General features: G+C 37.5%; 1 protein-coding gene across 2 annotated transcripts in view; it reads right to left on the bottom strand.

The window, feature by feature from the left end:
* Nucleotides 1–25,857, bottom strand: part of SPICE1 (spindle and centriole associated protein 1) — a 72,622-nt gene that overhangs the window by 40,154 nt on the left and 6,611 nt on the right. The window contains exons 2-4 of one of the 2 annotated variants that reach the window (XM_072613984.1): nucleotides 24,803–24,901; nucleotides 23,415–23,462; nucleotides 16,460–16,606 (exon numbers count right to left, since the gene is read on the bottom strand). In XM_072613984.1, the coding sequence (XP_072470085.1) occupies nucleotides 16,460–16,606; nucleotides 23,415–23,462; nucleotides 24,803–24,901 (294 nt within the window). The remainder of the gene's footprint in view (nucleotides 1–16,459; nucleotides 16,607–23,414; nucleotides 23,463–24,802; nucleotides 24,902–25,857) is intronic. The other variant, XM_072613985.1, reaches the window with a different exon arrangement.

Raw genomic sequence — 25,857 nt, 5'->3', positions numbered from 1 at the left:
GAGAGGGGAAGAGGGAAGGGGAGAGAGGGAAAGAAAGGATGAGATCCAATTACCCATCAAAAACTTCAAAGTCAAAAGAAATAACCACAGAAACACTCAAATAGACTCTCACTTTAACAACCAATTTCCTTATAATGAAACTATTTTCTTGCTTTAACAAGTCACTCCAACATTCCTATGTTAGAAAGGGAAAACAGCTCCTTGGTTCTAATTAGTGCCTTGTCCTTTTGCTGACATCCTTTATCCACTCTTGCCCTTTAAAACGCCCTTCATCTTAAAATGCCTTCATTTTCTCTCCTCTTACCCACCTCCTCCATTTTATAACAGCACACAATATTATATTGGTGTAGTTTAACTCAAGGTTAGAGCATATAATCTTTTCTTCTACCTGTTCCAAGTTTATTATCCCATAGAGACCTGGGGTAAGGTACAGAATCACCCCCATAATTTTCTCTTTGGGTTGACTATCCTAAATATACATCTGGAAAAAAAGGCCTTTATTAACAAGAATGTACAGAGTAAGAATGTAGGGAGCACCAAACCCTCAAGTAGACTCAGGTCCCTCTTAACTTTCTTGATTCTAAGAACCTGAACAGAAATTCCCCCAGTTCTAACTTGTTGTTGCTTGGGCCCCCAACAGTTGTAGGACAACTCTTTGCTCTAGTCCTTTCTTTACCTGTATCTGTCCAACCGCTGCCAGTCCTTAGTACTTATTAATACCAAAGAGACAGAGACCACAGCGCTGGGGCAACAAACAAGAAGCAGGACACCAGGCAGTCAAGATGCACTGAAGAGAAAGGGAACAACATCACACTTGTTCATAGAAGCTGGCTGAGGAACAGGAGGAGGTGAACCAGCGCTCCCATTGATTATATCTTGGAAGTACCCAGCACCTCTTTTCTATTACCATCAGTACCATATTAATACTGACTCAAACTATTCTAATCACTTCCTAACCAATATCTCTACCTTCAACCTCTCTCCTTTCCAAGCCATCCTTTATACTCCTACAAAAGTAAATTTTCTAATGTAAAAATTTAACTACATCACTGCAAACAAAACAAAATAAAACATATTAAAAAAACACAGTAGTTCTAATTTGTCTTCTGATAAAACACAAGTTTCTTGGCTTGGCATTCAAGGCTCTTTACAATCTGCTTCTAACCTGCCTCAACCCTTAGTTCACATTATTCCTCTTTATATATTCTATAATCCTATCAAACCAGACCACTCGCTGTTCCTTATCCTTAATCCTGTCTTCTTCTACCTGAGTGCTTTGCATATATTCTCTCTTATCCCCCAATTTCAGTCTATTAATATCTAATATCATCTCTTTTAAGGGGCAGTTTAGGTGCCATCTCATCCACAGTGCCTTCTATAATTTCTCCAGGAACCATGTCTGTCCTTTAATCTCCCAGAACACTCTGGCTATTTTTAAATTCACTTAGTCTTTTTTCTAACTTTGCTTTATAATCACTTTCTACACTAAATTTCACCACCAACGTCTACACGTAGCATGAAAGTGATCTTATATATTAGCAGAGCCCAAGTTCTAAGTAGAAAGACTCCAAATAGAAGACCAGTCTTAGTGACAGCCTGGTACGTCTGGTATCTTATGACCAGGATGGCCACAGAGAAGGAAATTCAGGGCCATGGCAATTCTCTAAGTGACAGAGGGGTACATGTGTGATCTGTGTCACAAGAGTAAGACAGACAATTAAATCAGAGAACCTTAAAGTACTGAAGTATTATAATTATTTGTGTCCAGGTCTCATCCCCTGTCAGCCCATAAATTCTTTGAGGGCAGAGACTCTGCCATTTTACATATTCCTAGCTCCTAGCAGTGTCTTTCTTACACACAGTACACACCTGACCAACTTGCATTAAACCAACTTGAATGAGAAATCTGGTATGATGGCTCTGTCCATTAAATAGTCAATTTTAAAATGATACAGTTTTAACTTGGAGACAGACACAGTAGATATCTGTATAATATAAAAGTCTCAAGAAGATATTGCTTTTTTTCAAAATGCTATATTGTGAAGGTTACGATACTTAAACACTTTGTTGTCAGCAAAGTACCTGACAGTTATTGCTTAGGCTGTTAGGGCTGTAAAATTAATTTGCTAGTTCAAAAACAATGAACTGTTATTGGATGCTGTGTAAAGTTCTCATCTTTCAGGTAAGTAACCTGTCTAAAGGCTCTCCAAAACTTAGGAATTACTGAAACTACCATATTATTAGTTTATCTTTTCTTGAACATACTAAATTAATAAGTAATGTGCTCCTCTCACTCTTAATGGTTTTTCTCTACTCTAAAACAACCAGACAACCTGACAGCCCTCCTTTGTAAGTATTTATTTACTAAAAAATAAAGTTTCAAAACAGCAACATGACATGATTTTTAAAATCTAATTATATTTAGAATATATCATATTCATATGTGTGTGTATATATATATATATACATATATATATATATATCTTTCACCTTGTACTACTCAACAACATCCCACATTTTGTTAATATTTACACATAAAGGACAACTACTATTTGCCTTATATAAATCATTAACAATAGGCATATATCCCTGCCTTCTGCATACTCTTTATCAAATGGATTTCCACCTTAATAAGAGCTTAGCACTATGCCTGACACATACTAACTGCCAAATAAAAGTTTGATGCCTGAATATAACTAGTTGGGGTAGAAATTCTTACATAACAGAATTATAAATTTTGGAAGACTGACAGAATACCGGCACTGGCTGTGTGACCCTAGGCAAGTAATTCAATCCCTGGAGGTTTTACTTAAGTCAAAGAGTTGAAAGTGGATGATCTAAGATGACTTCCAGTACTGGATTCCCTGATCCTAATATATCAAGCTTTTAAAAATGACAGCTGACTTCTCAGGGGGCAGAGTCAAGATGGCAGAGTAGAAAGACACACAAAGGCAAGCTCTCCCCACATAGCTCATAAAATACCTGTAGAGAGGGACTTTCAACCAATTTTGGAGCAGCAGAAGTGGAGAACAACAGAGTGGAGGAGATTACCGGTTGCGCTGGTCCAAAGCGGAGCCCAGCCCAGCCTTGGCCTCGTGGCGCATGGGCTAGCGAACAGCCCTCGGGGGTGGAAACTCCAGTCATGGAATCCCCACTCCCAGTAGCAGTGGTTCACAGATCCCTCAACCCACAGGCACCAAAGGTCAGTTACAGGGTTTTTTCAGCTGGCCAGGAAGGGAGAAGGGCCTTCCCGTTATGGCCTTAGGCAGCCGCCACTGCATAGGCCACACAGGCAGGCAGCAGCAGTTCCCACAGCAGCCCCTACAGCAGCCGCATCCATTGTTGAAGCGTAAAAACCCCTGGGGGCACTGAGGAGCTGAATATTACCTCCGCCCTGTGTAGAGGCCCTGAGGGAGGTGGTCTTTGTCTCACACTGAATAGCAACCCTGCCCATCCAGCTTATCTGAAAATCAGCCCCCAGTGCTGACATGGTGGAACTGGAGACCAGGTGGCTGTGGAGAGGTAACTGCTAAGATTCTGGGCACAAAAATCTCTTCCTACTCCCAGACCAGTGTACACACTTGATTGTGCCACCTTGGAGGAATTGAGATCTTACAGGTCCCCAGAGAATACCCTACTCTTGACAAAGGACCCAAAAGTTAAGTAACTGGTTGGGAAAATGCCCAAAAAGGGGAAAAAAATAAGACTATAGAAGGTTACTTTCTTGGTGAACAGATATCTTCTCCCATCCTTTCAAATGAGGAAGAACAATGCTTACCATCAGGGAAAGACATAAAAGTCAAGGCTTCTGTAACCCAAACATCCAAAATAAATATTCAATGGGCTCAGGCCATGGAAGAGCTCAAAAAGGATTTTGAAAATCAAGTAAGAGAGGTGGAGGAAAAATTGGGAAGAGAAATGAGAGAGATGCAAGAAAAGCATGAAAAGCAGGTCAACACCTTACTAAAGGAGACCCAAAAAAATGCTGAAGAAAATAACACCTTGAAAAATAGGCTAACCCAACTGGCAAAAGAGGTTCAAAAAGCCAATGAGGAGAAGAATGCTTTAAAAAGCAGAACTGGCCAAATGGAGAAGGAGATTCAAAAGCTCACTGAAGAAAATAGTTCTTTCAAAATTAGAATGGAACAGATGGAGGCTAATGACTTTATGAGAAACCAAGAAATCACAAAACAAAACCAAAAGAATGAAAAAATGGAAGATAATGTGAAATATCTCATTGGAAAAACAACTGACCTGGAAAATAGATTCAGGAGAGACAATTTAAAAATTATGGGACTACCTGAAAGCCAAGATCAAAAAAAGGGCCTAGACATCATCTTTCATGAAATTATCAAGGAAAACTGCCCTGATATTTTAGAACCAGGGGGCAAAATAAATATTGAAAGAATCCACTGATCACCTCCTGAAAGAGATCCAAAAAGAGAAACTCCTAGGAACACTGTTGCCAAATTCTAGAGTTCCCAGGTCAAAGAGAAAATATTGCAAGCGGCTAGAAAGAAATAATTCGAGTATTGTGGAAATACAATCAGGATAACACAAGATCTAGCATCTTCTACATTAAGGGACTGAAGGGCATGGAATATGATATTCCAGAAGTCAAAGGAACTAAGACTAAAACCAAGAATCACCTACCCAGCAAAACTGACTATAATACCTCAGGGGAAAAAATAATCTTTCAATGAAATCGAGGACTTTCAAGCATTCTTGATGAAAAGACCAGAGCTGAAAAGAAAATTTGACTTTCAAACACAAGAATCAAGAGAAGCAAGAAAAGGTAAAGCAAAAAAAGCAAAGGGAAATCATAAGGGACTTACTAAAGTTGAACTATTTACATTCCTATACGGAAAGACAATATTTGTAACTCTTGAAACTTTTTTCAGTATCTAGGTAGTTGGTGGGATTACACACACATACACACACACACACAAACACTCAAACACACACACGCATAGAGAGAGAGACAGAGAACACAGTGAACTGAATAGGATGGGATCATATCTTAAAATAATGAAATTAAGCAGTGAAGGAGAAATATATTAGGAGGAGTAAGGGAGAAATGGAATGGGGCAAATTATCTCTCATAAAAGAGGCAAGTAAAAGACTTTTCAGTGCAGGGAAAAAGGGGGGAGGTGAGAGAAAAACTCAGGTAGGTTAAGTGACCTATCTAAAGTCATGCAGATAGTAAATGTAATAAACCATACCTCACTTTTTCCTGAGATTACTTCATCCTCACCAGTCCTAACTTCTATAGGATCCCCCTCAAAGAGATCTGCTATAGGCTATTTCCTTACCTAGTTCAAGTTTCCTTTTTCAGTACCTCAGCACAGACATTGTAACAGACTTAGAATTTCTATATCTATATTCATTGTGAGGGTATTAGGGCACAAGGAATTAACCTGATCACTTGAAAAGGACTGTAAATCTCAGTACTGTGTTGTGGTCAAGTTGGTTTGGGAGTAAATGCCTTAATATGTTGGGAGAGTCCTATTATGAAAAAGGGTGCTCAGCGTTTTGGGGTGGGGAGAGGAGAGAAATGGGGAGAAAATCTGGAACCCAAAGTTTTGTGGAAATGAATGCTGAAAACTTAAATAAATTAATTTAAAAAAATAAATTGAGGAAATATGCATAAAGAAACAATATAATTCATTTTTTGCATATGATATGATAGCCTACTGAGAGAACCCTACAGAGTCAACTACAAAGTTAACTGAAATAATATCTTAAATAGCAAGATATAAATTTAACCTACACAAATCATTAGCCTTTCTGCATATTACCAACAAAATTCATCAAGAAGAAATAGAGAAGTTCCATTTAAAATGACTGCAGAATGTTTAAAATATTTCAGAGTACTTTCAAAGGAACACATAGGAGATTACAAATAAAACTACAAAGCATGCTTTAGAGAAATAAAGGAGGGATACTAATTACTCATGGTTAGGTTAACATAATAAAATATAATGTGTAGATATAACAAAAATGATATTACCTAAATTAATATATTTATTTAGTGCCAAATCAATAAAATTACCAAATGATAACTTTATAAAAAGAGACAAAATAACAAAAAATTAATCTAGAGAAACAAAAAGTCAAAAAATCTCAAGGGAAATAATGTAAAAAAAGTGAGAAGGAAGAAGGCCTACCAGTAACAGATCTCAAACTGTACTACAAAGCAGTAATCATCAAAACTATTTGGTACTGGTTTAAAAAAAGACTACAGTTCAGCAACGAAACAGATTAGTTACACAACATTCAGAAGCAAATAAATTTTTTAATTCACATACACACACACACACATACACACATACACACACACATACACATTGTGAAAAACCTAGAGACCCCACCTGAGGGGTAAGAACTTATTATCTGTCAAAAGCTACTGGGAAAAGTAGAAACTAGTCTGTCAGAAATTAGGTTTAGAACATTGCATACCACAATAAGCTCCAAATTGGTACATGGCCTGGATATAAAAGGTCACATCATAAACAAATGAGAGAAGCAGGAAAGGAATTAGCTTTTTTCAACTATGGAGGAGGGAACATTTTATGAGCAAACCAGGGATAAAGAGGATCACAAAAGATAAAGTGGCTTTTAATTATATAAAATTGAAAAGCTTTTGCACAAACAAAATCAATGAAGTTAAAATAAAGGAAAAAGTTAACTGGGCAAAAAAAATTTTAAGTAAACTTCTCTGACAGGATTTGACATCAAAGAGAAACAAAGAACTGATTTAAATATATTAAAAGAGTCGTTTCCCAAAATATAAATATATGGTCAAAGGCTATAAAAAATTTTCAAGTTAAAAAATCCAAGCTATCAATAGTCATACGAAAAAAAAAGTTCTAAATCACTAACAAAGTAATAATTAGAGAAATTAAAACTTACAAAACAATTCTGAGGTTTCCCTGCATACCCAACAGTGTGGCAAAAGGAATTTTAAAAAAGGAATAAAAGTTGTTGGAAGGATTGCAGCAAGATAGATACAATAATAAAACATTGTTAGTACATGTGACTTGGCCCAACTATTTTGGAGAGCAATTTGGAAATAAGGCCAAAAAATTACTAAACTAGTCTTACACTTTGCCCCAGCAATGCCACTGCTATGTCTGTGCCCCCAAAAGATTTTTTTTAAATAGGAAAAAGATCAATATGAACAAATACATTTCTAGCAACACTTTTTGTTGTAGAAAAGAAATGGAAACAAAGGAGGTTTACCTACGGGTTAGAAAATGGATGAACAAAATGAATATGAATGCAATGGAATATTATTAAGAAATTATAAACAAATATGAATTTAAAGAAACCTGGGAAGACAGATAGGAACTAATCAAGAGTGAAGTGAGTAGAACCAGGTGAATAATTTGTGCAATAACAACAACACTGCAAAGAAAAACAATTTTGAAATACTTCAGAGTTTTGATTGATGCTGTGAGCAATTAAAGTGACTTCAAGGTACCAATGATGACACAAGATACCCAGCCGCTGACAGAGGGGTAATAGTCTCAAATGAAGAAAGATGTTTGCAATTTTCTGAGATGACCAATGCATGTATTGGTTTTGGGTGAATATAGTTATTGCTTACAAGAATTTTATTTCTTTTTTTTAATAGGAGGTGAGGACTTCAGAGATGGGAAAAGAAGCAATAATGTTGCCCCAAAGGAAAAAAAAGAGGGTCTTTTAAGCATTTTTTTAAATGAAAAAAGAAAACACAAGGAAGTTCAGAAAAAAACAATCAGCTTTGAAAATAATATGCCAAATCTATTATACACGTTAAAAAAAGCCAGATAATACGTAGAGATTATCAACTTTTTTTCCATTTTACTGTGCATTTGGAAAGAGTATTTTTCTTTTGTTGTATAATTGGAGAATTATAGAAATTAAATTTTTTTAAAAATAGCAGAATAGTGACTTATCTCACAATCATTTCTATCTGAACCTCAAAGAAGAATGAGATGATGATAATAACGGTAGTTAATATAGTGATCTAAGGTTTGCAAAGCACTTTACATCTGTTTGCTTTTTTGTTCCTTATAGCAATCCTGCAAAGTAAGTTTGATTATTATCCCTATTTTACAGAGGAAGAAACTAAGGTGAACCGCAATTAAGTAACTTGGCAAAGTGAGGATAAGATTCAAACACAAGACTTGTAGATTTAAGTTCATCATCTTGTTTATGCTACGCTCTTATGCAACAAGTGGCATAAATAATATTATCAAGAACATCTATGGCTATATGAACCAATCATGTTGTGAGATTAAGAAACAAAAGAGGGGCAGCCAGAACAATGGTAACCCAATGAAATTAAAGAAACAAGAAGACAGCTCCAATTGATCAGATCCTCAGTGGTGATTTACTGAAAAACACAAACAAGAATCTCACAGGATAAGAACAGTGAAGATGTCTGTGTTGTGGCCTGCATTGCTAAAAGGTCTATCTGTACCGATGAAAGCATAGATTTTCAAAGTATAAGAAATGGTATTGATACTGATGACCCTGAGTTGCTAGGAAATGATTAAATTATGTTGACTGTCCTTGATTTAAGTACAGCACACATTTTAGAAAATTTTCCATCAAAATAAATGAAGTTTTTGCAGAAAAAATCAGTAACTTGGGAAGTTCATTTATATGAAACATTCTGTTATCCAACAAAATCAGATAAATGAGGTGCTACCAGTTACATTTAAATTTAAGTTTAAGCAAAGCAGTAAGCGAATTTAGCGTGATTAGAAAACTAAAATCATATGAATTACTATATCCCGGAAGATGTTACCACCACCTTCAAATCACTGTTAGCACTATGGGTGTTATGTTCTTATGCTGCTCTGTCTAGAGAGAAAAGATGTAGTCCCACTCTTCTAGGAAAAGGAAGGTTGGCACCTTCACCTTCTCTACCCAGGAAAGCCAATTTTAAAGCATTTCTCAATTTCATCCTTTTCTGTTCTCAAAACAAAATTCCAATTGTTTTTCTCAGTTAATGTCTATGCCAGAGGTTACCCAAAGAATGACAACACCTGCCTTTAGAACTCTTTGGTGGCAAATCACTAACAAAATAAATTCACTTCATATCCAGTAAATTAGCAAAGGTGACAAAAGACAGGAATAGTCAAATGGTAGAGGGAACGCAGAAACACAGGCATAATAATGAATTTCTGGTGTAATAAATTAGTAAATTAGCAGCAAACTACAAATCACATGTATTTGTACCAGTAACATAAACATTTTGTAATGCAACTTAAAATGATGTAAAAAGAAAGACTAAAATATCAGGAGAGATTCCACTGCTAGAAATATATCCCAAGAAGGTCAATGGCAAAAAGGAAGCACTCATATACACCAAAAAATTAACATCAATACTTCAGTGGCAACAAAGAACTGGACATACACTTGATACTCACTGATTGGGGAATGTCTGAATAAACTGTAGATTAACATAATGGAATATTATTGTGCTGCAAGAATGTAATATAATATTACTATGCTATAATGAATATAGAGAAGCCTAGAAATATTTATAATAACATGCTCCCCAAAGTAAAGTAAGAAAAACCAGGAAAACACAACACAACTGGTTGAATGTTTTTGAAAAGCAACAGGGCAAACAATACAATGACAAACAACCTAAACAGAAAGAACAAAAAAACAGAAATGGAATGCTGTGAAGTGAAGAGACCAAACTAGGACCCAAAGACACGAGAAGCCACCTGCCTATTTCTCTGGAGCTCTGCATACAATGTCAGCCTTTTTCTATATGATGCTTAGTTTTATTGAACTTTATTTTCTTCCTCTTTTTAACAATTCTCTGTGATAAAGGACAACTCTCTCAGCGTGGGTAGAAGGAACAATATGATAGGAAGAGTAAGAGACTTCTGTAAAACCAAAGATAGCATTAGATTTTTTAAGTCTTAGTGGCAATATCCCGTTATTCCAGCAGATGGGGATGTTACTACATGAGAGAACTCTCAGTCAACCATATGACTGGTTGAATCTTTTTTTTGGAGAGCAGCAAGGCAAAACATTGCAAAAGTTATAAAATCATCTGGGGTTGATAAAATAGGGAGTGACCACTTAATCGTGCTCTGCCAAAAAAACATGCCTGATACCACAATGAGACACAAAATAAATTGGGGCTGAGGGAACCCACGGAAATATATTTCATATAGCATTTCATTTGTTCTTATGTTAACATAAATAAGAATCTATTACCCATCCCAAAGCATAGTCCATCTAGTTCTTGTCCTGTTTTCATAAAATATTCCAGACTCACTGTTCCGAAGTATGACCAGTAGACCCAGTGTCTTAAAGAAGTGATATGAGAAGCAAAACATTCCTAATGTTTATCTAGCTACTTTAGCCCCATGACTCCTATTTCTCTCTAGAGGGCCAGGGAATCTGAAAGAATATTCTATGGAATATCCTATCACTTCCATTTTTCATCCTCATAACTTTCCTCACCATTAGATGCTTTTCAATGCTGACATCCACTTCTTATGTCCTGAAGAATTATTGCCCTCATTCTGAGAATGCTACAATCTTTAAATCACTTCTCCCATGTCCAAAGCCTCTAAGCCTTCACTCACACAATTCCTTACTGCCCACTGATTTGACTTACTGAAATCCTACTCTCCCCTTTCAAATCCAGAACAAATGCTAGCTCCTCCAAGAAGCCCTTCTTGATTTTCTTCCCATGACCCAAAAAGAAAATATCTTTCAATCCTTAGGGCTTTTTATACTGCATTGTACTTATACTTTTATCCTGCATTTTACATTAAGATTACTGTATAGTTGTTTTATGACTAATGTATCATCTGTGTTGAATCCCTACACTCTCTTGTAAACCCTATGAATTCAATTATTTTAATTAACTTTTATATTTCCTTCAACAGTTGCTACTTAATAAATAATTAAGAAAATGAATAAGTATAGTGAGCTAATGGGAATAGGTAAAGTAGCTGGCTGGGAGTTTCCTCATTCCTCTGGATGAGTAAGAAAACCCACATATCTTGTTCATCCAGATTCTTCTTCCAATTCCCATTTTCACATCCAGACACTATATGAGATACTCGTAGAAACAGAAGGAGCAGCTAGGAGATCATATGGTCACAAGACCATATATCTAGCAGGGGTAGGGAACCTGGGGTCTCGAGGCCACATGTGGCCCTCTAGAACCTCAAGTGCTGCCGTATGACTGGATCCAAACTTCACAGAACAAGTCCCCTTAATAAAAGGATTTGTCCTGTAAAACCCAGACTCAGTTGAAAGGCTGCACCCAAGGACCTAGAAGGCCACGTGTGGTCTCAAGATCACAGGCTTCTCCACCCGACTGCTAGAAAGGGCTGTGAAATCACGGTCTTAGAAGCCAGACCTACTCATTTTATAGAGGAGGGAACAAAAACTCAGGTAGGTTAAGTGACCTATCTAAAGTCATGCAGATAGTAAATGTAATAAACCATACCTCACTTTTTCCTGAGATTACTTCATCCTCACCAGTCCTAACTTCTATAGGATCCCCCTCAAAGAGATCTGCTATAGGCTATTTCCTTACCTAGTTCAAGTTTCCTTTTTCAGTACCTCAGCACAGACATTGTAACAGACTTAGAATTTCTATATCTATATTCATTGTGAGGGTATTAGGGCACAAGAAATTAACCTGATCACTTGAAAAGGACTGTAAATCTCAGTCCTGTGTTGTGGTCAGGTTGGTTTGGGAGTAAATGCCTTAATATGTTGGGAGAGTCCTAATATGAAAAAGGGTTAGAAAATTAAGGAAACAGGGAAAAGAAAGCTGTGCCTTCCGGAACTTACAGGCCTAGAACATACGGAATGGAAAAAAAAAGGAGTGTGGTGCTGTTGGGTTTTGCTTAACTGGTTCCAGACATTATGAAGGAAAGTGGTACATTTTAGAAAGGAATAGATAAAATCTCCATAGGAAAAAGTGCTGAATAAAGTAAAATAGCTCTTCAGCTACAGATTTTTCAAAAGACCCAGGTAAATAGCAGTGAGATTGTCTGGATCTAGGAGTACCTTCTGTGCAGTCTTCAGACAAAATTCTTCTATATGGTGTAGTATGTGCTCAGTTACAAGAAGAAGACTGAGAAGGTAGCCAGCCTACAGAATCAGGCTCCACTGAAGACATCCTGTACATAGCTGCTCCTGTGTAATTCTTGATTAGTAACAGGTTCAAACCACTTTATCACTCTCCACTGCTCTTTGAGTAACCCCAAAATGTCATTCTGCAAAGAATGGGTACTCTGTGATTCAGTCATTTAGCATGACTGGAAGAAAAATGATGAGCCTTGGTTTCAGGAAGTAACTCAGGATTACTGGAAGCACTGTCCAAATTCTTAAAGGACACCTCTCCTCTGGACAGTTCTCCTCGCCCAAGACACTTCTGAGAGACAAAGTTCTCTATCCATTCAAAGTGCCTGTCCAATATACATGTACTGATGAACTGGTTCCATGGGATGTCTATCCAAATGCATACTATGGTCTGAATGACAAGTAGTATCCATTCACTTACATTTTTTCTTGTGTGTATAGTTAGGAAAAACTCTTCTGATTTTTTACAGTTCTCACTGAGGAGGTTTTAAAATGTTCCAGGGCTTGAAGATGATGTAATTAACAAAAGGGAACACTGAAGGACCTGACTACCTAAAAGGAATTCCTCTCCAATTTGAATTCTGCGATGAACATCTTCCATGATGATAGCAAATATACACCTCTATATTTTATGTCTCACTTGAACATTAGCCAGAGGTTGTTGAAGTTTTTCATTGTTTCATCTTTCAAGAAATCTTGCATGATTCAAACTGAATGGGTGACATTACTTTGGAAGAAAATCTTATGCAATAACTTTTTCTACCTAATCAAATACTTTCTCAAGACCAACAAACCGTAAATAGTAGGATCTTTCAGCTAATTCTCTGACCACAGAGATGTGGTCTACTAAATAATACCATTCATGAAAGCTTTTCTAGTCCTTTCTCCTTCATTCATCAAGAACACCCTTATTTAGGTATATTCTGACTTTGCTTTAATCACTTCCCACCATCTTGGGAAAAGACAAAGAAAGTGATGCTAAATGTAAGTTGAGTCAAGATCCTTGGGTCTCAATCACCAGGTGGTTATTAACTCAGATGCTCCTTTAAATCTCCTTTGTTCCATATTTCCCCATACCAATGCTCATAAACAACCCCCTTCTCAATTCTTAATCCTAGTAATTCAGTCGGAGACGGCCAAATCAAAAACCTTTGTCCTCTACTACTATTTCCTCATCCTCACCTTATTTACCCCAGCCCTAACACTCCTGGTTCCCTATTTTATTCAGGCCTTCCAATCCAAAATGCCAAAATCCAAACCTGGTGATCCCCCCCAACTGCTTCTACTCCTATTCATAAACATCAGTATTCCCTATCAAGATCAGTGTTAAGAAGTTACACAAACATGCTGATTTCATTATGAATTTAGGTTATCTAATCTCAGCTGGCAACTCTCCAGGACTGTAAGTTGCAAAGGAGACACTAATCTACATTGATGAAGGGAGTTTCCTCATTGGGAATGCTCTAACCAGTGAAATCATAGGTCTAGTTCAAAAAAATCTCAACTGAGTCCCTACTGCAGCAAAACACTCTTTTTATCCTCCCCTAATTAATTCTCCATCAAGCTCCCTACAGCAACTATTCCAAACTTGTCCTTTTCTCTTCAAGCCTATGCTATGTTACTTCCTTCACACTCTCTCAGTAGAAGACCTATTCTCCTGCTTTACTGACAGCAATAGCCTTCTATTGGTCTTTTGGCCTCAAGTCTCTCCCTCCTTCAATATATCTTCCATTCCCAACCACCAAAGGGATATTCCTAAAATACAGGTATAACCAAGATACAGAGTAGATGGAAGATTTCACTGATGAAAGCACTAGAAGCTGCAGGGACTAGAAAAGACGGAAAAAGATTTAGGCTGAGTCCTGAAGGAAGCCAAAGAAGTTAAAAGGTGAGAAGGGAAGAGTATTCATGGGTAGGAGGCATCCTATGCAAAGGACCAGAGGCAGTGATGGAGAGACTGAGTTTAAAAAGAACAGTCATAGGCCAGTAAGTACATTGTATGTACAAACAAATGTATAAAGTGAAGAAATGTAAAATAAATCTGGAAAGTAGGCTACAACTATACTGTGAAAGGCTTTAACTGACCAGAGTTCTAAGTCTGTCTTTTCTTCTAGAGGCAACACAGAAAGGAACAAAGACACAGCAGAGTGTCATGCAGGAAGGACAGCAAGCAGGCTAGCATGGCTAGATTATAGAATATATGCAGAGAGTTAGGTGTTGGAAACTGTAAAAGTCTAAAGAAAATTACAAAGAAAAATTTATATTTGATCCTAGAGGTAAGGGGAGTCACTGAGGTTCAGTGACCAGTGGGATGACATACCAGGCAAGGGGAATCTGCAATTCAAACTTCACGGAACAAATCCCATTAATATAAGGGATTTGTTCTGTAAAACTTGGCACTCAGTCAAAAGGCCTGCACCCAAGGACCTAGAAGGTCATATGTGGCCTCAAGGCCTCAGGGGCCCCACCTCTGATAGCCTATGCTTAAAAAAAAAAATCACTTTGTCCACTGAGTAAAGGAGGAAATAGAATAGGGAAATTTGAGGCAAGACTATTATGACAATCCACATGAGAGGTGACAAGGGCCTAATCTAAGGTTCTCACTATATGATTAGAGGGAAAGGGACATATATGAGATGTTGTAAAGATAGAAGCCACAAGATCTGGCGGCAGAGCATGCATGTGGGGTGAAAATTAATGATGCTGATGACATCAAAGTTGCAAACCCAGGTGACTGAGAGGAAGGTGGGAGGAGAAAGATGACTAGTTCTATTTTGTATAGAACAAGTTTGAAATGCATGTGGGACATCTGATTTGAGATGTCCAAAAGGAATCTGGTGATGAGGGAGGGACTAGAACTCAGGAGAGCAAGTAGGGCTGAATATATAGATCTAGGAATCATCTGCACAGAGATGGTAACTGAACCTCTGAAAGCTGATGAGATCACCAGAAAGGAGGAAAAAGATGAGGATCTGTTTTTACTAAACTGAAAGAATAAAATGTAACAGAATAAGAACAGGATAAGGATCACTAGGTAACAAATATGTCACCTTTTTATATATCAAGGAAAAAGTCTTAGAAGAGGAACAGGATTACACAGACCTTAGGTTCTTTTGGGCACACACTTGGATTTTCAATGGGAACTATATTAAATGAGGCAACAGATCAGCAGCATATTCTTACTGACTTCTCTGTCTATCTATAGGGAAGTATAATATTAGGGAAAAAATATCTTTTTGGAAAGGAATCTGACCCATAATGGAGGCTAAGCTTAAAGGAACAAAGGGAAGAAAAAAATAAGAGGATACCTATGTGTGTTTGGGGGTGGTATTCAATGTTATACAGGTTCCTAAAAACAGAAACAAAGTTTACTTAGGCTTCAGGTATACACTGCCTCTCCCCTGGTAGGCCTCAAATCAAGCAGTGAATCATGATTTAAGCATCTGGTACAGTTTGAAGTACATAGATGTACTGAATTCTCAGAGATCATGAATACAGAAGCAGGAAAGCTACCATGACACCTGTGACCTTTGACACATCACATGACCTCTTGGAGCCTCAGCTGCTTCACCTGTAAAATGAAGGAATTGTAACATATATTCTTCTAATGTCTTTTCAGTTCTTGAATCAATCATCTTATGAAAATATAAACGTCTGTCAAAAGTCAGACAAAAATCTCCAGTGATAAGATCTACTCACAAATCCAATCCTTATTTTATGTTCAAGGAAATATGTCCTGATGAGATATAAAACTGACACCTAATTTCCACTGAGAAAATGAAAAAAGAATGAAAATAACTTTTAACTCCTCAAAAGACAGATATAACAGACTTTAAGCAGACTTGAAAAGTCACTTGCCTACATACTCTACCTGATGACCTAAATATTAACACTGTAAAAAGCACCCTGAATAAGGGAGGAACAAATTTCCAAACTGCAGAAAGACACTGACAAATGAAGATAAGATACACAACTCTAGTCCTTCTCCGTTTCCCTCATTCCATCCTATGAGTCCATTCCAAAACAATATCCAATCCTTGATGTAAATACCTTACTTCTAGTAAATGGTTAGAGTAGAGGCAAACGGCTTACTAACCAGTTGGGCAAGAATTCAATTTTAACTTGATATAAAACACTATCAGAATTGAGATTATACACAATTTCCTTCTACCACTGATTTGGTAAGCTAAAAGTAAGTATTTACATGTAACAATTACTGAGCAACAAGACTCTGCTAATTCAAAATCAACTGTAAGGAAGCAAAAAAGAAAAAATCACTTGTATAATCCTTTTTCTAATCAGAAATCCTAAACATGAACACGGTTTTAAGCATTACCTCCTTCATGATAGCCAATCTCCTTTTTCCAAGAAGATCAGGAGCATCCTGTTTCTGCTTCTTCCATTTTCTCTTCAAAGCTTTCTCTTGAAGTTCCCAATGGGCAAGTGCTCTATTCTTTGATTTGTGTAGTTCATGACGACGTACCTAATACGGATGAAAAAAATTTCTGTTACAAATGAACATGGGCTCAGCCAGCTAGCTAGTCCATCACAATCCTGCCAGCATCCACATGAAAGCTGTAACAAGTCACTGAATGAGCAGAACAATTAGTGCATCTCCTAGGACTAACAGCATTCTAATCTGCTTACCTGACAACCAGCCACAGTTCTTGTCCCAGCTATCCACTATCACCTTAAGGCCCTGCCAACTCATGTTAGCTCAAGAGTTTTTTTTTTTTCCTCCACTTGCATTTGCAACATCAAACATGTGGCTCCCGGACCATCCATAACTGCTATCCTCCATCACTGCTGACTCAGAATAACTCAAGAAAACATCTCCCAGAAAATGCCCCTTCCCCATCACAGGATCTTCAGCATACAGATCCTGCCTCAGTCCCAAATTTGTCCTGGCCACAGCTGACAGACAGAAGAACTCAAGTCAATCACCCAAAGAGCATGGGGCTGGACTTGGTAAGAACATATTGCTTTATTCCCTTAACCAAACAGGAGGATCTGGTGGTTTCCCTCATGGAGTTGCAAACTAAAATAGACAAGCATCAGGTGAATAATATTACCCTCAATAAAGAAAATTTAATCAGAAAAATTATAAACCCACCAGTGACCTATTAACCTTCTAGCCCCTACTCAACCTTTCCTAGAATAAAGACCCTGGGATTTTCCTCATTGACCATGCCAACATCAAGTTTGTTTTCCCTTGTTTTACTAAGCAAATAAGCTGTTGAGCCATTCCCTAGATGATGGAAAATTGCCTTATGTTGGGAGTCTTCACTGTTCATTTCAAATGTCTGACAACACTGTGGTAACACTCTCCACAGTGATACACCCAAATGGAGTACCCAAAAACCCTAGCAATAAAAGGGGTTGTCACTGATTTTACCAGTACTCCTGCGTCCTATGTCATGCCCCTGAATCAATCCTTTGAGGATCTAGCTGGTTCTATCAATAATGAATAGAGACTATCATAACCCTCCCCTGCAATCCCCTAACAGGTTAAGTCCATTTACTCTATCTATCAACAAACTTCCAGCATTCCACTGTGCTGGAATCCACACAGATAGTAGAAGCTTGACATCTATTGAACACTTTTACATACTAGAATGCCTCTGTTCATACAAGTATAAACTTCAACGTTATTCAGCAAGCTATTCAATCAAAGGTAAGAGAGCCCTGAATGTTAGGAAATATCAAGGATACTCAGCAGAGTCCATATGCAAAAGTGTCTCATTCCTGGCCGAGTTCTCTAAGGGAACCTGGCTGGTTGAGCTGGTTAGCCCTACCAGGTTACCTCTGGTTTCCTGACTTCTAAATACACTTTCGTACTTTTTGGGTTCTGAAATGCCCCAATCACATCCCAGTGTTTTACGAATTCTATTTTGTAAAACCTGTTGACTTACTTGGGAGTGTTAAATTCAGGCAATACTTTGATTTACTATTGGAATACATACACCACATTTAGCTAGTTTACATGGGGTACCTTTCACAATCAACTTTATACAAAACTAGAACTGTTATTTCAATAGAGAAGAAATGGAATTCTTCAGGCACATCAGAAGAAGAAACAAGTGCACAGAAAATGGATGCTATTCTAAGGGAGGGAAGGACAAACAACATGAAGATTCAACAGTAACTCCCTGAAAGGAATTGTAAGATAACTAGCATTGTTTCACTACAGGTTCCTCATTCTGATGCCCCCTTTATCACCTGCCAACCACACAAACCTAGGTAATCATCATGAACTTAGGTAAAAATTGTTCTTGTGGCCATAAGCAGCTGAAATCTCATTCCAAAAACAAGAATTTCATTCCTGAGTCACTCATAGAATCTCTGCACCAAACTTTTGTGGAAAAAGCAAATACATTTAATTAGCAGGAGTCTTCCTGGCCCACAATCCACCCTACTTTAGTCATACACTACTCATAGAACTTATTCTTAGGTAAAAAACAACTGGAGAAAGAACTGTTGGTCAGCCAGCTTTTGAAGTCCAGTGACACTATTTCAAGGGGTCTAAGCAGTCAGTCTTCATGCAAACAGACTTCGGAGCCAGGAATATTTTCAGACCATCCGAAAAGGTGCCATCACTATATCCAGTGAGTTCTGGTCTTCATCCCAATTCTTCATAACTTTAAAGAACTTATTAAGATAAGTTCATAGGAATAGACAGATGAGTCACACGGGAATGTGCAGACGGACACAGGCTACAAACCGATGAACAAAGGCTCTGTTCGGGAAACTGAATTCTAGAAGGCTTAGAGAGAGTCAACCACCACAAGCCTTCCTACAAGTCAAGAATTTCACAGTCACTCAGCCATGAGTGGACATCAAATATTTCACTGTAAACAGCTACAGGAGAACTTGTATACTCAGGATCCAATTTCAAATCTGATTATACTCCCCAGGAGCAAGGGATCCTGCCTGGATGGTCCACAGTTGTAGCAGTCTGTTTAATGGAGTGTTTATAAAACACATACTGGTTTTGTGTGCCAGTCTGAGTACTGAATCTGTTCCATGTGGATATATAGTATCAATGGGAAGGATTGCAGAAGTAGTCTCATGAAGGTGGTAGCAGGACTTTTCTGAAGATGTCATGAGTTTTCTCTCTCAAAAAGAGACGCCTCCAGCTGGATGACAACAGGACTTAACTTATACCCAAAGAAAATTACAGAAATTGATCATTCTGAACTTAATTTTTAGCAAGGATTAAAACAGAATTAAACTAGGCGCAGAAAAACTATGTAAAGTCAGTTTGCAATCCAAAGATTAAAATTTAGAATCCCAGGATCATATATTTAGAGCTCTAAGGGATCTTAGGGATCTTTTAGTCCAACCCCCTCATTTTACAATAAGGAGATTAAAGCTCTAAAAGATTAAGTGACTTGCCCAAGGTCACACAGACACTTGGCAAAACAATCTACAAAAGATCCCCAAAGGTTTTCTTTCCTCTCTTCCCACCTTCCCCCGCCCCCCACCCTTCAGCAAATTCATTAAAGAAATGTCCTCCAATCTTTTGTGCAACTACTGGCTTGTATACAGAGAAGAAACATGGATTTAAACAGAACAATATGCTAGAATAGTTCTATATGCATCCTTACAATGTGAAAGAGGTATTCGTATCTATTTATTTTGCAGGTTGGAGAAAAATATTTACACATAATAAAAAGTAGAAGCAGGTTTTTTTCCATATCTCTTCCTAGTGCTTCTTGTTTCGTGAAGAAAGAGATTTGTGTTTGGGAATTTTTTTCTCTCTCTCTGGTTTGCAAAGTGCAGGAGACACACCCTCCTCTTCTCTTTTTCTGATTCCTGAGCTCAAAAACTATCTTGCTTTTTCTGTCTAACTAGAAACTTCGAAGTTCCTCACACATGACCTCAAGAAAGGTCTTTTTATTGTTCTAACTGCTCTTTCCAGGGATTACTTTCACTACAAGTTGCAACCCCCAGCTCTGTTCCCAATACTGTTTCTTAGTATATGTTTCTTCTCCCTCAACTTTAACCTGTTCATCTCCCTTCTGTCATTTCGGACTTGACTGTGAGGTATGCTATTTACAAAGAGAAGTTGCTAAAGTTAAGTTCCTAATTCACAGTAGTTATAGACCTAATTTTTTTGATGAACGACATGCTTACTTGTCTGGGAACTAAGACTTCCCCAATATTATCAGTGTATGTTTTAATTCCATAGGCTTACTAAATTTACCATTACATTTTGAAATGACCTTTGACAGTATGAATAGTTGGGTACAATCTTCCAAGAAACAATTGTTGCCAAAGCTAAAAGACCCCAAGCTCATTAGGCTTTAAAGGATGGGCAGGAATTTAATGGGCTGGGATGAGGGTGGAAGGATGACCTTCTAAGCCAGGTACGCTAGAGGCTGGTCTCTCTAGATAAAGCTAAGTCGGCATCCAGGCAGATAGCCAACCACATCAGAATGCCACGGAACGCTTCTAAGTAAAAGACCAGATCTGGGTATCTACCCAGAACCTTTGCTCTGGCAGCCACAAAGCTTGGAGTATCATTCTACTGGTTCCTTTGGTATCACATAAACAATAAAGTCCTGCAGTCATTCAGTTCCTCATCCCCCATTTCATTGCAAATCCATCAGTTACTATTATAAAAGACTCACCTAAACCTCAGCTTTTCCCCACAAGTCCTCATCCCTTATCTGCTATCCCGGTGTGAGCGTATAAGTTCTCGAATCAAATCCTTGGTAAAGTCAGCTTTATTGCCTCGCATACTGAAGGCCACAGACCAGAGGACCATCCCTTAAAGTATGCCAGTGACCTTCATGATCTAACTAGCAAAGGGCCCCAGGAAGCTCCCCTAGGAAAAAGGACAGTACACAGGTGTGGGCATAGGTACTCATACATAAAAGGCACATCTAGCCCCTGTAACCATAAACACAGCAATTAGATGAACTTTGTTCTAAGCCACTTACCTGGCAATCAACCACAGTTCCTGTCCTACCTCACCTGTCTTCAGTATCTGCAAACTTGGTTTGGGCTCTTGCTCTACTTGTCCCTGAAATTGATGACAGCCATCTCAGTCCTGCTAATTTACCCACTCACTAACCTTTAACCTGGCTTTGCTCATTTCCACAGAGGGAGTACACCGCAGCCATCTCCTGAACAGCTGGGAAGGCCAGCCTTTTCCCTCGGCAGATGGTTCAGATGTGGCAGGGGCCCAAAGGGGTCTCATTCATCACATGTGCTCTGGGTTGGGCCGCAGCGGGAGGGGTACCTGCATGTACACTCTCACTGTCTCTCACTTGTCCTTCCTCCCTCCCTCCCTTTACCTTTCCTCCTACCTTACTTTATTTAATCTCCATGTCCACCTCTCATGGGTCCTCCAAAGCAACAGCCCCTGAGTGTTGTAGCCCCCTGGCAATGACTCTCACCAGGAAGCAGCTGGGTGACTCAGTGGATAGAGCTGGGCCTAGTCAGAAAGACCTCAGTTCAAATCCAGCCTCAAACACTAGTTGTGTGATTCTGGGCAAGTCACATAAGCTCTGCCTTAATCCACTGGAAAAGTAGATGGCAAACCACTCCAGTGCCTTTGCCAAGAAAACCCCATGGACAGTATGGTTCATAGTCATGAAGAGTAGGGCAACTGAGCAACTAAATAACAAAATGTATCATTGTCAATAAAGGCAAATCCAGCTTCATTCAAACCCCCTGTATTTCCCCTACAGAACTCAACATAGTTATTACTCCTCTCTTTCTTCCCCCAGCCCCTGGGGTTTTATATCACTCACAGGGTTCTGGTCTCAGGCAATTGTGAATATGCAGGAACAAAAAAAATTCCGATGTGGACAATACAGCATTTCAATTAGTTGTCTTCCTGGTTTAGTTCAAATTACCAAACATTTATTAAGCATCTACTATATGCAAAGCAGACTGCTAAATGACAGAAGCACTGTGCTAGACACTCAATGATTCCTTTAGTTTAGAATGAAAAATCACAACAAACTTCTAACAGTCCACTGAATTTTCAAAAACAGGGCAAGCAAAGACCACAGAAGCAGATCTACAGTTGGAAGGAATTCTCCAAGGCTATCTAGTCCAACCTTCTTATTTTCAGCTGCAGGGAGGTTAAGATCACACAGGTAGAAAGGATCAGAGGCAGGATTTGAACCAGGTCCTCTGAACTTCCAATCTGAAAAAAGTAAAAATTTGAGAAGCAAATCTATACTTTGTTTATATAAAAGTATTTATAAGATCTAGTAAATCTTTGCCAATGGTGAACATACCATGTTTTAAACCACTTGACAGCTTTCTTATTACAGGTACTTGATAGAACTATGGTTTCTCATGGAAATGTTGAGAGAGATGCCCAGGCAGACACAGGAATGAGAGCAAACATACAAGGTTTTTGAGTAAATGAATTACAAGAATTCATTGGTTTGGTAGAAAGAAGGAAGGCACAACACTAACCATGAAGAATTACACATGTGAAGAAGATATATGTGCAATCATATAAAGTTTCTTGATTATCTATTATTTCTTGATATGTGAATAAAGAATAAACAATTAGGTGCCATCAAAATTAGAAAAAAAAATAAATGAGCACCTACTGTATGCAGAACACCATGGTAAGCAGAATACAGAGAGGTATGAATGAGACAGCCTCTGCCTTCAAAGACTTTGGAATCCTTCTAGGTAGATAGCGTGTGTGTATGTGTGTGCGCGCATGTGTGCGTGTGTAAATAATAATAAAGGTATATATACGAAGCATTAAATGAGTTCTCTGGACTCTAAGGGTCACTCACACAAGATCAGAGGGAATAATCACTGAAAGCAGTGAGTTACTCAAGTCCCATTACAAAAGTGGAATACTGGAGTTGGACTTGGAAGGAAGAGTTAAGACTTAGAAAGGAAGGGTGCATTTCAGGCAGGAAGAATAACCTGAACCAGAGGCCTTGAGGTAGGAATGCATCTGTGGAATAAACAGACCATATACTTAGTTTAGAGGATCCACATAAGGGATTTCTATGAGAAATAAAGTTGGAAGAATAAGGAGGGGACCAGATTGGGGAGGGCAACATAGAGCTAGATAGAGTAAGATTCTGAATCCAATTTAAATCTGCATCTGATACTTGAGATTCTTGGCTCAAGTCTGGGTATTTAAAATAACTGACTTGTTTTATATAGACATAAGCAAATCTCAAGGAATACATAATGAATAACTAGCAGGCATTATATTATCATTTAGTTTAAAAACCAAAACCCTTCAACCAAACATGTTACATATAAATAATCTAAGCCCCTTTTGGTATTAAACTTACCAAGTCTTCAGGAGTTGCACGATGTACTGTTAAGTCATTCACGGTACTCTGCAAAGTAATTTTTTAAAATCATGAAATATATAAAATTCTAAAGTGCGTCAATAAGTTAGTGTGTTAAGAAACCTCTTTTTGTACTAAGCATTTGCTTTCCCCATTTTAAACACGGACCGTTTTAGTATACCAACCTGTTTAGTAAGCTTAAAACAGAATAAAAATAAGAGTAAAATGGGCTAGTGCTTTATTAAAATCAATTCATTTAAACTAAATCAGTATTTTTCAAATAGTATTTCATAGAACTGTAGGCCTGAGGATGCATCTGTGTAGCTTTCTAGAAAAAGTGATCATTTTAACCTGTTTATTAATCCACTGCAATGGCATGAGACCCTAGGGAAATGTAGTTCTAGAAGACTATACACATTCAGAAGATATTAACATTTACTACCTTAAACAAACAGTAAAGCAACATGGACCTTTCAAACTGAGCTCTGTTGCTTAATATACTATATAACAAATTTCATGAAGTAAAAAGGTGTGAATGACTATTACTCAGAATTAACAGAGGGTATATTTCTATGAGAAAAAAGCTACAAAAAAAGTTGATGTTAAATTAAGAACTTTTTCAAAATTCAGAGAGTAAACTTTTTTTATGCATTAGCTTAAAACTAATGATATCCTATTGTAAAATGTGAATTCTTTCATACAGGTACAAACTATAACAATCATGACAATATTAAAAGATATCCTTCTCAAGCATATACCATAACACTGTTATGCCGTGAAATATTAAAATAAATATATGCAAAAAAATTATATATATTTCACTTCAAAATAGTCACCTTGGGAGGCTATCCATTTATTCCAATAATGCTGTCAATGTTTTGAACATCACTGGAATTCATCTTTTGTATCTGCCTTTACATGAAAACTGGTTTAACTTGTATTCAAAACTCATTCCTAACCAAAAATAAAATTATTATTTTATATCTACCTCATTCACCAGATTTGTTACCAAACAACTTTTGACTGTTTCTAAAATTGAACCTTACCATTAAATTATGTGATACAACCTCAGAAAAAAAAAAAAGCCTTTTAAGAATGTTGTTAGGAATCACAACTTATAGAAATGTAGAAACAGTCCTAAGGCTACTATTTTAAAGGAGACTATGTATATAGTATGTTCTTGGGATTTTTGATTGATTTGTTATTTCAGTTAGATCTATGGTTTCACTGATTTAGGGAACTGCTGGTATAGCAGGTATAGTTTACATTTAACAGCATGCTCTATCCCAATGATACTGACCACTATTCGAGCAATGCAATGAATGCCAAGGCTGTGGAATCACATCTAATCCTCCAAAATAAAGTAAAAACATCCCATCTAGACTTACATCCCATTCTTGTCTCACTGGAGTTTTCTTCTTTTTAGCTTTCAGTACTTTTCGTCCATTTACACGGGGACCAAAGCGGCTCAGTCTCACAAATGACATCTGCAGTGAATAAGATAATGTAAGTCTTAAAAATACAAGATGTGCTAGTGTTTTCAAAATTAAACCAGTTTTTCAATTATATCTGCAGAACAAAGTTTCTTTCAATGAAAATGCATCTGAAGTCTGAAGAAAAATTAAGACACTTTAGAAAATCATAATGGTTGACATTTGGACAAAACTGCTAAAAGAGTTCTTCCCTCAATTTACTCCAAAACAAGGTTCCCTCCACTATACCACACTTCCTCTATATAGACACTTCTTTCTAATATAGTACTGTATAAAGATCAATGGACATGGAATCAGAGACCTGGGTTTAAGTTCCAGTTCCACTTCTTACTCCCTGTGCAATTTAAGCAGATTCTCTGCCTCTCTAAGACTGAGTTTCCTTACTTATAAAATGAGTGGTCTCAATTAGATGAAATAACAAGTGACTTTTTTTAAAAATCTAAGTTTTTTACCCAATCATATTACTAATTTTTTCATAAATAAATCTATTAAGTATAAACTAAAAACAGAATTAGAAGTCAGAAAAGTTGCCATCAAATATGCAAATACACAATGGGGAATAGGGAAAGTGCTATGCACTTGATAAACAATATACAGTAGAAGGCTGGTTTATGAGTAACCTGGTTTACATATGCTTCGCTGGACAAAGAAAAATTTTTCACAAAATTTGTCTTGCAGGATGAACAAAAATTCACAGTACAAACATCATGTTTGGACTTGAAGGCTCAAGAATGGATGATGCTCAACTAGGGCAATGGCTTTTTTTGAACCCATATAAGATTGTATACCCTCTCAGGGAGGAGGAAGTAAGGAGGGAGAGAAAATTTAAAACTTATGAAAGTGATTACTGAAAACTGAAAACAAATTAATTTTTAAAAATGTTGTTAGATTCAGTCAGAAACAAATGTAAAGAAAAAAACAATGAGTATGAATATGAAATATGAATATGA

The sequence above is a fragment of the Notamacropus eugenii genome, chromosome 5 (assembly GCF_028372415.1).
Source record: "Notamacropus eugenii isolate mMacEug1 chromosome 5, mMacEug1.pri_v2, whole genome shotgun sequence".
In the NCBI taxonomy this organism is placed as follows: Eukaryota; Metazoa; Chordata; class Mammalia; order Diprotodontia; family Macropodidae; genus Notamacropus; species Notamacropus eugenii.
Note: the sequence above shows the minus strand (reverse complement) of the source record. Positions and strands in the feature narration are given on the sequence as shown.